The 15,841-nt window shown below is 41.6% G+C and overlaps 1 protein-coding gene across 1 annotated transcript in view; it reads right to left on the bottom strand.

Moving 5' to 3' along the window:
• LOC104928905 (SPARC (osteonectin), cwcv and kazal like domains proteoglycan 2) overlaps window positions 1–15,841 on the bottom strand; it is a 43,413-nt gene that overhangs the window by 19,067 nt on the left and 8,505 nt on the right. The window contains exons 2-3 of the mRNA XM_010743304.3: window positions 4,449–4,457; window positions 1,837–1,882 (exon numbers count right to left, since the gene is read on the bottom strand). Coding sequence (XP_010741606.1) covers window positions 1,837–1,882; window positions 4,449–4,457 — 55 coding nt within the window. The remainder of the gene's footprint in view (window positions 1–1,836; window positions 1,883–4,448; window positions 4,458–15,841) is intronic.

Here is a 15,841-nt window from a genome sequence, read left to right as displayed (position 1 = left end):
TATTGTTTTGAAATAGACTGAGCAGACAATGAAGAGCTGAGCTGATGTCTCTATCAGCTCACTTTAAAAAAAAGTACCTGAGGTGTCTGAAGTCTCCTTTTAGGTCTTTTGTTCTATCCGGGGCTTGCAGGTACACCATGTCGGAGTTTCTGCTGTCTTGTTAAATTTGCAAAGAAGAGGACCCTGATCAATTAGGTCTGCAGAATTAGTCCCAGTGGGAGCTGGGACGGGGATGAAATCAATGGTATTCAAATGAACATCGCCCACACCACAGCAAGCGAGGCGTTTTCTTGAGACTACATTAGTTATTCCCCCTGTTGTAAGAACAGATGACTGCTGCTTCTTCTCACATCTACCCCCCTTTGATGCAAGTCTTCAGTGTCTTTTAAGTGTGGCGGTGTGGGTGTTGTGCGCTACTCTCAACCTCCCATTCCTCGCACCAGGAACCAGGAATGCTAAATTGGCTACAGCATGTATGAATAGTACCTGTAAAATTATTCATACTTTACATCATTACCTCCACCACAGGGCTTTTAGCATTTCATTAGTTTAATCTGCTGTTCGTTTAAACCTACCCTCAGTTCAGTGTGAACTGCAGCCAAACAGAATATTAGGTAATCCAGGTTCACTTAAAGCTCACCTTCCTTTTCCAAACGCAAAGGAGAAATGATTTCGGCCCTGAAATGCAAACGCTCTATCTAGAACCAGTGTTTAGTTCGTCTGCTTTGGGCTACTGTACATGGTGCCTTCTCAGGACTTTGTTTGAAGATCTTACAGAGACAAAAACATACAATACCAATTGTTATTTTCAGGTGATTATACAATAATGAAAACATAGTTATGCATATTTTATTCAATTTCTCCCATATTCTTTAAAAAGAGTTCCCTAAATCTAACACCTTTCTGAGGACATAGCAGTCAGGTTTCAAACCTTCAGCTGTCGTTTGAAAGTATAAATTTTCTGTAATGTAAAAAAGAGTGAACACTTGGGTAGCTGGCACATTGAAAGACTTGCTTTTTTTGTAATGCCTGGCTCAATGGTATGATTTATTATTATACTATGATTTGAGTAATCATACCATTTAAAATGACAAAATCTGGAAGAATGTTTGCTGAGGTATGGACTCTCTAAGTGGTTTTTCATATCGTTTTTTTCAATACAAAAAGGCCATTTGACTGAAATGGCATAGAAGTGTTCACCTTTTTTTTTTTTCTCCACATAGCCTCCATCCCTCCTCCACAGCTGACATTATAAAAGTGAGATTTTTTTTTTTTTTTTTTCAACAAGAAACATACCCCATGGAGGTAAATGGAGCCTGGTGGGAGTTCTGAGTTGAGCCCTTAGCAACAAAGGCAATTATAGCAGGCTTTTCGAACTAATGGATCCGAGTGAAGGCTCAGCTTCTCCTTTACTGAATCACAACTGCTCGTTCTCACCCTCCACAAGCTCCGACACCCCGGACCAGCGCTCACCTCATGCTGGATGACCTCAGACAACTGCTGCAATTAGGAGAATCCAGCACTAAGATAATATGCCCCGCTCTATTTCTTTGTCTAGAGCATTTGTATAAAGGTAGACGGCACTTAGCATTAATTATGCTGGTACAATCTGAAATACAGCAGTTTTTCTTTTCTTTACAGTCCAACAACCCATTAAGTAAATCTATTTAAATATGGAAAGTCTTTGCAAACTGCCTGTGCATACAGCACAGTCGCAAAAACTCAAGCTGTAAGTGTAAAACACAATACATCTCAGATGAAACCACACAGCAGTCCTCATATGACCACAGAAAAATCTTTTCTAATCAAATAAAAGTTTTTTTTTTTATGACTCACTTTCATCAGACCCCATATTCTCCTCCGTGTTTTTGATGTAGTCATCCTAGGAAGAAAATATGTTTGCATTAATGGGTTTAATAATTCATGTTAAGTAACACAATGCAGGAAGAATACTCATGCACTCACGCTTAATAAAAATTCAGAAGAGCATAAATAATGAAAGAAGATAACAGACATGCAAAACGATGCAGACACTCTGCCACACGCTATGAGTGGCAGTTTAAATGAGTGCGATTTTAACAATTCAAATATATTCAGCTCTCATGTTGAATAGATGGATTTCAAGCGACAGCAAGGGAGCAAAGAATTATAACATAACTTCTGCTTTAACATTCAAAACTTTAAGGATTTTTTTTTTAATACCAGGATTTAATAAAACAGTTTATTCATCACATATTCAACTGATTGATTCATCTTTATTTCTGTGTTTGAATTAAAATAAGTGATTAAAGATAATAATAAAATAATCAACGTCAAAGAGACTATATTTCTCTCTCAGGCATGTCATTCATTATTATCACTGTAAAGCTCCGCTCTTTTGCTGATGACATTATATTATACTTTGCAAAAATCTCTTAAAACACATTCAGAGTGAGTATCCTTGTTATAAAAGACTGGACTACTTGTCTTAGTGGAAGTCTGCACTCTTCAAACGCCCTTCTAGTTTGTAAGTGTTTTTGTGTTGTACTTCTTCTTTTTCCTTAATGCTGCTGTGTCCCTTTCTATCTTTATCTTCTCTGTTTGGGCGGCTGTAACACCTAATTTCCACTCCTGGGGATCAATAAAATGTTCTTTTATCTTTGTTTCAGTTTGAAGTTTGAAAGAACACACTGAAGAGTAACAAGTTTTTTTCTAATTTCCTTCTAAAAAAAAGTCCATGGAGACTTTTGAGATGAGATATTAACCCTTACCTATTTATTTAATAACAGAGGTTAACCTTTAAGTGCACTACTAGTTGTGATACACAGCTACAGTTCATTTCAGACCAGTCCTCATATGAACTAGTGAGCAGTCTCAGATCTTCCTCCCACAAGGATTTGTTCTAGAGGTGACTTTGCCTCTGAGGGCCCGTAGACACAGTGTGAATGCCCCACGGAGATCAGGCTGGCTGACTCAGATAATAAGTAGAAAAGACATGTGTATCACAAGGCTGTCTTTCAATATCTTTTTTAATATTCAGTGTTTTTTCCAAGGTTTGTTGAAGTGAGATTAATAAAAATGTGTAGCTAGAGCGAGCAGCTGATTAACTTAGCTTAGTACAGAGACTGAAAACAAATGAAAAGACAAATTTTGACACTTTGGTTTTTGTACAGATTAAATGGCGATATATGGTGTTAATTAGCAAGTTTTAGAGATACTGGTAGGCAGATTTTGTAACCTTTGTACAGACTTTTGCTTGCCATTCCCCCCGTCTTTATTATTAATACAGGTATGAGTGGTATCAATCGTCACGTCTAATTCTCAACAAGAAAGTGATTAAGTGTATTTCCCAAAATGTCAAATGTGTTTTCTTTATGGGTTGAGAACCCACAAAGCTGAAATCTGGGTAGTTTGTAGCTTGTCAAGTTAGAACAGTAATAAAGTTCTCAACTCAAGGTCCACTTACTTTGGAGGTTTTAACTGTTTCATACGGTCATCATCAGCAGATTGATTCATCACAAACATCAAGTCTCTTTACAACGGACCTGATTGAGGACCATGTTAATCAGTCAAAAGCTCCAGAACAAGCGTATACAAGTAAGTAGAAATTGAGTTGCTGTTTCCAGCGACAAGAATGAACTGCAACTCCAGCTCATCCAAAAAAAATAATCTTAACTTGTTGACATCTCTTATCTTGAAGCTCTTATTATGACAAGCACTACATAAATCCCATAATTAGTCTAGCCTTTCTTTTTTTTATTATTATTATCGTGGGTGTTGTTGTAGCTGTAAACAAGAAATTAAGTAAACAGCAAAAGGCAAGCCTCGGAGCTTAAATGTATCTCATAAAAAGACCTGGACTATCTTAGTTTCTGCACTGTTGCAGAGGGAATATGTGCAAACTAAGTCTGGTTTTTAGATTGCGTCCCTGGCGATGTTGCGCTGGAACGATGATAAAAATTCAGCGTCCCCCTTGCTGTATCCATTCTGACCCATTTCTCTCTGTGTCAGGACAGAGAGGATCAACTATAAAGCGGTTACTCCTCGGCACCAGGCCCAGAGAGGACCCCGAGGATCAGGTCTGTTCAGCTTAGCTCGGTCTTATTTTGCTCAGGGGACATGAAGACTGAGCTCTCAAGTCAAGTTGAACAAGTACAGCCGAAGGCATCTTAAATATTGTTGCACAGGGTGAGGAGTTGTTTTTTATTGGATCGAACTGATGTTTTGAGTCTAAAAAGAGTCTGCTTGGTTTCTAGTTTGTTTTTCATTTTCTAGGAATCTGTAGTTTAAAAGTTTTTTTTATTGCTACAGGGTTGTATTTTAAAACAAATTTCCAATGCAGTTCTATGTAATTTTTTTGTGCTTTTGCCAAGATGAGCTCTTACTCATAGGGCAGCTGACACCTACGGCCTAAGAGAGACGTCAAAGGAAAGACAGACACTTTACAAATGTACAAAAGAGACACTAACCTCGACTTCCTGTAGCAATGACAAGCAGCGGTGGGGAAGAAAGAAAGAGAGAGGCATTGTTAAAAGAGATTTAAAAAAGAAAACACACTTTACAGTTTTCATTTTGCTTCCATTCAGCATGCAAACAGTGGGTTGGTTTATTACAGTTATGGCAGCAGTTAAACTGTCAGTCCTTAATGCATGCTGATTGCAAATACATGCCTTAGTCTCGCTCCTCTCAGGGGACAACATAAGACATTCACGGAGGATTATGAGCGCCTATTAACCGAGGATGATCCGCTGCCACTTATATCGGCTGGCAGGGGTCCCGATCACTAAGGGCTCATTCTCTGACTGTGTTTACAAGCAACTGCCAAACGCCAGCCCCCCTGCCAGCTTCGGAAGTTGTGAATAAGCCATGACATACCGCATCAGCCTTGGGAAAAAAAATACAGGCAAATTGGTGGGAATCTTCAAAGTCAACAGGCGGATGTGATTTAGATGTTTTTTATGGTTGCGGCAGTCACGTAGAGCGCATTCACTAAGCGTACCATCGACAACACAGACAGATATAGCTCCTGTAAAGTACAACCTTGAGTTAACAGAGGAGTGACTGCTTTCCTTTCATTCCATTTCACCATCTTGGCTTTGGTCCAAGGGCATTACACATCAATACCCACCACAGCCTCTCCCTGTGTGTTTCATCATTCAATGCTCCGGTGTGTTCGAGAGAAATATAGCACTGCATGGTTTATTTCAGCATCTCAACCCAGTAAATAAACCTAATTCTTATACACACACGCAGCCGTACCTGTCTACTTAATATATCACTAGGAACAATTTACAAGCCACACAAGGACAAGCCAAAAAGCCAGCGGAAGGCTTTAAAAGGCTAAAGCAAGTATTCATCACCGAGCCGCAGCAGGACTCGGAGATGTTACCTCAGAGACTGTTTCTTAGAAGTAAATATTTTCTCTGCAGCAGTGAAAATGTCTCGGTGCCACATATACGAGAGGCAATATCACAGTTTGTTATCCTCAAAATCGGTTGGATTTTTTTTTTTTTTTTCTGTGATGGGTCACATGAGATGAAGGGGAGGGAAAAAAAAAAAGACTTGAAATATGTCAAATGAAATGCAAGCGCCTCCGATGCCAGATAAAATGACTTCCCCTGTTCAGATTTGAATCTTTATGTGGCATTTTAAAGGTTAGAGCGCTGAACGCTGAACTTTAAGGGTGACAATGCAGCATAAAGAGAGCATAAATAATTAATAAGCCCTTAAATCAACTGCAGAATCTGTTTTTGCAAATACTGGAAGCGGAGTTTTACAAAAAAATCCCAAAAAACAACCGACCTGAAGATACATATGCAGCACGTCACACGTCAGACGTAACGATTAGTTAATTATTCGCACTGCTTCTGCAATTACCTAGCTCACTTTGCTGCAGGGGCCGATGGGAGCCTCACAGCGTGTCCTAAAGGCTGGGGTGCTTATCTTCTCCCAGCAGCAGTGTGACAGCAAGGACACCAGACTGAGGCTGTATTTAGTCCTTCACCAAGGTTGAGAGCTAATGCTGTCCCACTGAATCCCAGCCAGGCTGCTGCTACAGTTCACAGCAAGCCCAGACAAGAGAGAGGGGAGGAAAGATCAGGGAGCGAGGGGGTATGATATTCATGGTGGAGGTCCCCTGAGTTATGTGATTCATATCACACACACCACCTCTTCTGCCATTTGTCAACAAGGCTGTAATGCAGCCTGTGTAAAACAGAGCTGGGAGGCTAATGGAGCTTGACTATCCAGATGCTGCGACTGCTCCTCCTGGACCGCTCGCTGGTATTAGGCTGACAGCGTTTGGCCGCAAGCCTGACTGCGCTCCTTTGAGTTAACGTCTATCTCACCTCAACCGAGCCCCTGACATAAACACCACAGATAACCCTGAACCACCCAACCCTGACGTCACGTGCGCACACCCATCCCAAAAATGTTCATACACATGCCAGCTCCGCATGACGACAAAAGGGACAAGCTGAACCTTTGACTCTCGTGTCATTTCACCGCACTTCTGTTTCCCGGCGAGAAAATTGCTCTGCTCTGTGTGTGAGCTTGCTCCAATGATACTAGAAAAAACATTGGGATTGGATACCAGAAACCTTATTCTGAGAAACCTTTTGCAACACCTGAGATCTATACTATGGCTAAGGCGAGGTTAATTCTGGTCAGGGCAAATAAACCATGGTTAAACTTATAAAACTTGCAAGTTTTAAAACTTGGTCAGTCAGCAATAAAGCAGAGCTAATAAGGCTGAGACGATCATGGGATTCATTTCGAAGGAATGGGTTTCCATCAGTCCTGATCCTGAATGTGACTATGCTGCCTAATTATTATCCCCTCTCTGATTGATGGGCACACAGGTTAACTACCGAGGTTCACACAAGGTTAGTCCACACGCAATACTAAGCACAGAGTCTGTCTGAGTTTAAAAGACACATGAACCATTATGCAGGTAGGTTTCAATTATTTAATACAGTATTTTCAACAGTTAAGATCATTTATATTCAAGCTGTGGGAGCATTTATATAATAACATTTTATTAGATATTTTTATCACAAATTCCTCGCTCAGTAGGCGGCCGCCCCCTGTGATGTCTTTTAAACAGGGCAAATGCCATGAAGAATAGGTTACATCTAATAATGAATACACTAGACAAATGAAAACATATTAATGATAATGTCGACTATTTAACATAAACAACAAAGAGTTCAGAATCATTCCGGAGGTCCTGGTGATGTTATTAATTATTCATGAGTCAAGTTTGGCCGAACTCCAAGTGGTAAAATTATGTGCATCTTTTAATATTTCGGGATCACCGGGTCAAGTCTCACAGTAGACGAATCCCAGTCTACAGCTCTGCATTTAAAAACATCCAGTTACAAACCAACACTTCTTCTTCTCTGAACAGGCGGCCTCACATCTGTTCAGGCAACTTCCTCTGCAAAATGCTTTGGAGTAGAAGATCAACAGCTGATGTTTGGAGCTTGAACATGTGTCTGATGTCTTTATTTTTTTTGCACTGCGAAACGTTGCACTCCACACTAACATGTTCAGTGAGTCATTTAGGTAACGTGAACCTTCACTTATAGGATTTAAAGATCCACTGAGCAAGATTTAGGGGGATCTATAACAAGAATATATAGTTTAATTACCTGGAAATAAGAATTGTTTTGCTTTGTTTTGCTTTTTATATCTACAGAGGGAACAGGTCCTCTTACATGTTTCGCCATGTTTCTATAGTAGCCCAGAATAAACAAACCAAACACTGGCTCGCTCAGTCCGTAAGGACTTAGCTTAGGAACTGGAGGGTGTCCGAATTAAGTCCAGCAGAGATCACAATATGGAGTGTGGACTGGTAGTTGGAGAGGTGCCAGTTCACCTCCTGGGCACTGCTAAGGTGCCCTTGAGCAAGGTGTTTAACCCCTACATGCTCCCAGGACTGTCTATAAACCCTTTGTGTGTGTGTGTGGTTGTACTTCAGGGCTCATATATGTAAAACTTGAGATTAAAAAACTGAATTTCCCCATTGAGGGATCAATAAAGTTAATCTTCTTCATGTTTTTTTGGGTTTCTTCTACACTTGCGGTAAAACGAGGCGTATTCAGTCGGTTCTGTTGGTACAGTAAATCCTGAACCTTTTATGTGCTTTGTGTTTTTAGATTGCTACTTTCTGTAAACATGTGATTATGGCTCATATACAGCTTAGCAGAAGAAGAAAAATGAGTACCGTAGAGTCAGTATTAGCAGATACTTGGTGTCGAGCCATTTATAATGTTTAACATGTGTTTATCCGCTGCTTACATGTTAGAGGTCGAGTGCACTACGCAGAGGATGCCCTGCACGCTTGACACTCCTGACGCAGAATACAAACTAAGCAGTAATATAAAAATGAAGGGAGTATCTATCTCCAAAGGTTAAAAAACAAACATAAAAACAAGCAGGAATGTCGAGCTTAAGGGCTCCCAGTGTTCGAGTGGAGAACCGTCGGAGCACGACCTCACTTCAGCTCGCTCGCAGAGCAAAAGAGAAACAGAACAGAGGAAATCTGCATCTCCTCGTCCTGCTGCAATGATCCATCACGTGCATGCAGCCCCGCTCGCTCCGTCACTGCAGATCATCTGTCCCTGTAATGTGACAGGATCGGTACAGTCTGGGTCCTGAAGGGAACTTATATCCATAAACACAAACTTCAACACACACAGACACACACATGCCAGCAGAATGCGCATGAAATGGAGAAAACATTTGAAAATCAAACCAAGGCGGATGCCAAAGAATTCAACACCTCCATACACACAACCATGTGCACACACAAATATCGTATATCAGATAATGATCAAAGTCATCCACAGCTGATATGACAATAAGCTCCTCTCTGACCACAGGACATCATATTTCCTAATCTATTCCAGAAAGATCAGATTTTTATTTTTTTTTGTCGATTGATCTTTCATCTGCAGATACTGTAGCCGAACAGCCTCTTCCAATGAACGGGTTATCGACATTTTGGGAAATGATTTGCACTTTTAGAGGCGGTAACTGGTTAGCTCAGCTTAGCACAAAGTCTGGGAACAGGCTGGCTGTAGCCATGTAGCCTCGTATAAGCATACAGATGTGACAGTATCACGCTTGTCATCAACAGATTTCAATGGAAATTGGTGCAAAGCCAAACCACTGGACGCGTGATTTTATTTGTTGCAGATCTAGATCCAATAGGGCCAACATGCATTTGTTGTGACTCCAGAATTCTGAGCTGCAGACGCTAAATTTCTGTCCCTTAAATTTAACTTATAATACTTACTAATGCATGGATTTCCTGCTTTATTTTTGTGCTGTGTTTCTAATTTCACCTAATCCTCAGCAAACATCTTAAATATTTAGATGAGCTCAATAAAACAAACATTACAAGCCACTTTCCAAAAAAATCACGCCCTGTTTTTCTAGAACTATTTTCACTCCGATTTGTATCCAGATGCAGATCGTCAGACAGTCCCAGCAGCAAAGTGTCGGTACCGTCTTCAAACACCCATCTTGCTGCATATACACAGATATTTTAAGAGATATAAGTTCAGCTATCTTGCTGCATATACACAGATATTTTAAGAGATATAAGTTCAGCTTTCCAAATAAAAGCCCGCTCTCTCGAGGCAATAACTGACTGCTTTATTCCTTATTGATGTTCTGAAGACGATATTTGCAGTGAAGACATCACTTAAGCAGCAGGATATGAGTTAGAGGTTAAATGATGATCTGGACATTTTGCATTTCCTCCAGTTGTCATTTATCCAGCTCCATGAAGTCATTTACTCTGGCAGTGACTGGATAAACACAGGCTGATGGATGGACTGTGGAGCCGGGTCATGTCTGTAATGAACGGAGACCTGGGAGAGGCTTTCCTCAGTTGATTGCTCCGCTCTTGGCCGGGCCCGTGTCATCCCGTCAGATCACTGAGGTGTGTCTGACTCTCTGACTGACAGGAAATTGTCAGCTCGTCATTCTCCCGCCCGATGCCTGATTAATGCAGCCGAATTAGCCACGTCTCCCTGCCTTCTTTAAATCGCCGCAAAAGGGCACACAGGCGGAGGTTGTTGCGAATCTACATTCCACCCTCTGTGTCTCTGTAGTTACCAGGGAGCAGCAGGAGTGCATCTTGCCTTTGCCGTGTCATTATGGTGCCACGATTCAGCATGCTGAGGCCTGAGTGGTGGAGGTAATGTCTCGCTCTGTTTGTATCCCGCCGTCTTTGAAAACGACAGAAATGGGAGAGACACTAATGGCGCAGACCCACCACAGATTGAACCACTTAGAAATGCATTAGAGTGTTCCAAAATGATGCTGTGTGTCTTTCGGGCCCTGGTTTTAGAGTGGCAAAACATCACATTTTGGCTCGGACACCAGGCGAGAATCACACAGAAACAGCTGAGGACATATTTCCACATCTCCTTTGATTCCACATACCAACTCATGTGGCTCCTCCGCCTGTATGAAGAAACAATTCCTTTGTTTACTCTACCAGAACCGTGACAGGTCTAAGATTTCTCCACCGTAGTCGCTCTGACATGATCAATGATTGTATTACAGAGTGTTTGAGGTGATTACATGCTGAGTATATGAAAGAGGCAGGAGATTTTTCATCACGCACGCTAGATAAAATAAGAAACCCAAAGAGAAAAATGGAGGTGTCTCGATTGCAACAAAACACCAGAGCATTATGGGATTAAGTCGCAGCCCCGGCAACACAGAGCAGGATCAAATTGATCATCTGAGCCAGAATGCTCAGGGGCCTGCAGGCGAAGGACACATGTTGTTTCACAAGGTAAGACGCCTGCCTGCAATGCAGTACAGTACGGAGCACAATCTGCAGCTGTTTCTGCACACCGAAGGGCACGTCTTTCTTGCTCGAACCGCAAAGTAGCCAGCTATCAAGCGTGCATCCATCTGAGACATTTGCACTGTGCTGAAATGCAGAAATAATCAGGCTGACTGGGGAGTTTGGCTCTCGCTGAAGAATGCAGATGATTTAACTAACTGGCAATGACACCTTCTATCAAGTCGCAGGCGGGTTTTTATGCGTATTTAACATTAAAAGAGGCTCTTTTCAACCTGAAACAGGAGCCTGAAAACATTAAGACCTTCTGACAAGCGGCTTCTCTCTCTGAGCTGCTGCCTTCGGTTTAATAAGACCACATTTCAGGAAGTTGCATCACAGAAATGAACCTTTTCCATTCTCAGGAGCCTTTTAGCGGTGCTCTCCAAATCACCAATGAAGTGACACATCAAACAGTAGCCGGGTTCACTTTGCCGTAGCAGACTCCGTGGTTGAATCAAGGCATCGCATGCTCTGAGAGATGCAGTAATTGAAGAGGAGGAGGAGGAGGAGGAGGACGGCGCGGATGCAGAAAAATGGATTCTGTTGGACCCCGCTGCTGAGCCAAGCAGAACCCGGGAGTCTCTGCAGCATCTTATCGCTCCCTCACTCCCCCGCCCACCCTCCATTTGCAAAACAAAGAAGCAGTAAGAGAAGAGGCGAGCCTTCAGGTTGAGCTCCACACAGATGCCCCAGGGAGCTCGCAGCTTATGCAGGGCCGTCTTTACTGTGCTGAGCCATGCTGCTTCTGCATACAATAGTAGCAGAGAAAAAAAAAACATAATGAGACAAGCTGAAGCGTGTGGCTCCACAGAAACAAAAATACCTGATGCCAGTGTGCTATTTTCACTTTGTAGTAGCTAGACTCATCAGTATTGATCTGCAAACACAAAAAGTTATCAGCATGCATAAATAGATGAACGGGCTTAAATCTTGTTTGGTGTTGGCACACTTATACGGCAGGAAACTCAAATCGATATCGAATGTGGGGGAGGCTGAGAAAATAAATTCAACTCGAATAGACTCTAACAAACTGACTTTAGTGCCCTGGAGAAAAAAAAACAATAAGCTTTGCGGGTTTAATCCAATCTTCATGAATTTGTTATGACAGCGTGATTGATTTGGAAATTTTCAGGGATTTTTTCAGAGACATTTTGAGAGTCGTCTTCTTTTTATTAAACTTAATGGGAAAATTACGACATCTAATTTTGTATCTTGACTTGCTCTTATCCTTATCATTGTTATTTTTAATGGTAGTCGTAGTAGTAGTGAGAAATCATTTTTAAAAAAACTGCAAAAATAATTGGGCACATTTTTCTGCCGTCTGGACAAATACATAATTTCTTTACATCATGTTCACTGTTTTTGAAATACTTTCCTTATTCAATGTTTTATTATTAAACCACTTTTTTTTCCCTAATTGCCTATTCATATTTACAAATGTGTCTAAACTGTTTGTTTCAATTGTTGCTATTTCTGTAAATTGACTCACAACAACCTCCGCAGCTGCATCCAATTTAATTCGTGCTTGTGGCATTTTTTCTGTTGCTGTTTTTCATGGACGTAGCTAGATGTCTAACGAGCGACACAAGACGAGTGGCCACATTCATAAACCTCCTAATGAAGCTCTGATTGGTCACCAAAGCCAGCAGTGAGTGGGCACAACACCAGACCTCTTTAAAAAGACATGTTTAAAGATGACATATTTTTGTAGGCCAACCCAAAAGGTAGCATTGCCCTGGTTGACAAAAATTCAATGGGATTTTTTGGATTTTGGATTATTGCAGAAGCTCTCAGACTTATAATCTTCACTAATGAACTCAACTTTTATGATTGTTGAAGCGTAAATGCAATCGCCAGAATTTAAAATCTAACGTATTTAGACCAAATCAGGTGTTTGCATTCATTAACTGCAGGGTAATGCAGGGGCATGTTGATTTGTGCTTAATATAACTGCTGTGAAACAATCAGATAATAACTCTATTACTCTACTTCCAGTGCTCCCGCTCCTTATTCACAGTCTATGTTGCTCAACCACCGCTGTCTCTCACAAACTAATGGACACCAACCAAAGGAAGCTTCTTGGTATCGCTATTTTGGAGCATATACTGCAAGACAGACAGACACAGATGTTGAAAACCAAAGCGAGGACACAACTAGAAGAGTATCGTAGTCAAGTCCAAGAGCTGCATAGCGCCCAGTTTCTGTGTTATTTCAGGCGATCACCAGATTGCCCACCACAGCATGTTGTCGGCTAGTGCTTCTCTGAAAGTTGATTCTGTTTGAACTTCTCCACCGTTGGTCCCGAGATTTTTTTTCCTGCATCCCCTGTGGTCGCTCCATCACAGCCTGAAACGCCTACACCGATTCGAATGAATGGAAAGACCTGTGATTTTGCCATAGCACTTGATTTGGCCAAAAGTAGCCCTTAGGTTGTAAACGAACTACACCATGGGTCGCTTGATTTCAGAATTACCACCACTAAACTTTAAGCGTTCAGTTTGATGATGTTTAATATCCATGACTACCTCTGTAGTCTCATTTAACCACCCGATAGCACCCGCCTTTTTTAAGACATTCGCTGACAGAGAACACAACATGAAAAGCTTGTGTTAACCATAGACCTTATTTCAGGCATCCAACAAAAAAACAATTAAAAAATCCCTCTGGGGGCGGTCGGTAGCGTAGTGGGTTAAGCGGCCGCCCCTTGTGTGGAGGCTACAGTCTTTGCTGCAGCTGGCCCCGGTTCGAATCCCGTATCGGACGGCCATTTACTGCGTGTCACTCCCCCTCTCTCTGCTTCCTGTCTATCTTCAGCTGTCCTATCATTAAAGGCCAAAAAAATGATCTTTAAAAAAAAAGTGTGATAAAAAAAAGTGATAAAAATTCTAACTCATTCCTGAACCACTCTGTCACGATTCAAAGGTCTGCAGCAAAGCTAACACAAACTGTTCCGCTCCCCTAAAATCCTCATTAGCGCACCAAATGTGTATTAATCCACCACTGAAAACAGGCCCGGAGATATGCTGTGTTTACTGTTGTCTGAGTAACAATTGCTATAAACTGTACTTCCCAGCTGTTATATGCTAATGTTATAATTACTGAGGCTTGGTAGAAACCAAAAGGTTTGAAGGTTTGGAGTGCCACGGACAGAGTAGGAAAGCATTGAAAGGTGTACTAACACGTTTTGGCATTTTAAATGAAAAATAACACCGTCTTTTCCTTTAAACTTGACTGATCTGCAATCACCAAAAAAACCTGCGCAAAGACTTTTATTTGCAGAGCAGCTGTGTAACCATTTGAGCGTGCCCTAGTGTTCTGTCAGCATATGTGATCAGCAAACCTTCAGAAATTGTGATTACAATACCATTTCGCCACCATCTATCTGTGTTTGTGATTGTATTTGCTCTACCCCCCAAAATTTGGGAACAGCAACGTCCGCTGTTTGAATGAATTGACAAGTCTATTGAAGCTTCGGAGCTCTTTTACAACTGTCAGACAGTGAGTTTAGAAAGCAGCAGCATGCTTAAGAGAAGATAATGATGATACCCATCCTGGTTTTGAAATGCCGCAGGGATCTGCATGAGACAGCTCACAGGGGGTAGCTAAGTTAAATATGCTAGCTGGCTGATTACATTTAATTCCCCCCGTCTGCCATGGCAATGAGAACAAATTGGGTTGTTGTGGCTGCTGATAATGCTAATCTCCCGCGGTAGCAGCGGGATATTACAGTAAAACAGGGAGCCACATTGAGATGTCACGTTATGGCTTTAGGAAGGACTACATCACGCATAAATGAGATTCTGTCGGGTTCTTTCAACTGAGAAAAAAGCTATTAGGGCTTCAGCTCTCCGCCCCTATCTCTTCTATACGATTTGCTTGATTAAGGTCATTTCAATATGACTTTGTAGTGTGTATCCATTACCCTGCCAACTCGACAATTTAACAGTCTCTGTCTCTCTCTCCAACACATGCAAACACATATATCCACCGCAAGCCACACACATACTAAATACAGCTTGTACACAGACAGGATCACAGCTCCCTTCCAAGCATGTCCTTGACACTTCCCTCATGCTGTGTGACAGTTAATACAGAGAGCTCTCCCTGCTCCTCCATATGTAGCTCTGGGACAGTTGAGCCAAAGACGAACAAGACACTCTTCTCGTCCAACATTCAAACATACAGAAGACGGTAAAAAAAGAGGCTGATTCTCCTCAGGCAAGAGCATGTCCTCATAGTTTTTGTAGCTGCCTGGCCTAATTGTCGAGCGCTTGCCCTGCTGTTTCAACCGTGAGTGATTTGTGGCCTACAGCGAAGAATCTATCACTGCCATGTTGAACCCGAGCACCTTGCATTATTACACCTTTTGTACCCCGAACACAAGCGATACGGCAGTGTGTGCTCAGGCCATGTGTTTAGCGCAGCTCAGTCATGATGGTGGCCCCCCCCCCGAACTCTAACATCTATGAAAAACACCCGAGGCAGCCTTTTCTTCTGCAGCCTAAAAATATTTCCACCTGGCTAATACATGCACAGCTATGTTTGCAGATTTATAGATTTTTTTTTTCTCTCTCTGGTTCTCAGGTTTAATATTTTCCACCTAAATAACAGCTCCCATGACTACACCCTTACTGGAGAGTGATTTCAGCAGGTGAAGCCTATTCTAAAGTGTTTACCCAGTGGAGGGTAAACTGAGGTTTCCGCTTCATGTCTGCGAGCAATAACAATAAAGGTCATTGCAGATAAACAGATCATGGTGTCTTTGTGGTCGAGTGGCAGATGAATTTCCACAATATAATAAATGCAGGTGGTTTTCTAATCCTCTCTAGCCTCAGACAGTTTCAGTGAATCTAAATCTTACCAGGAATGTGAAGAAGGGTCGATTATCTCTTCCCAAACCTAAAATTATGTGAGTCACATCAAATATATCTCATATAAAGGAAGTTTAAATTGCGTATGAAATGCACATCTGTCTTATTAGGAATGCCACGA

This window comes from Larimichthys crocea, chromosome XVI (assembly GCF_000972845.2).
Source record: "Larimichthys crocea isolate SSNF chromosome XVI, L_crocea_2.0, whole genome shotgun sequence".
Lineage (NCBI taxonomy): Eukaryota > Metazoa > Chordata > Actinopteri > Sciaenidae > Larimichthys > Larimichthys crocea.
Note: the sequence above shows the minus strand (reverse complement) of the source record. Positions and strands in the feature narration are given on the sequence as shown.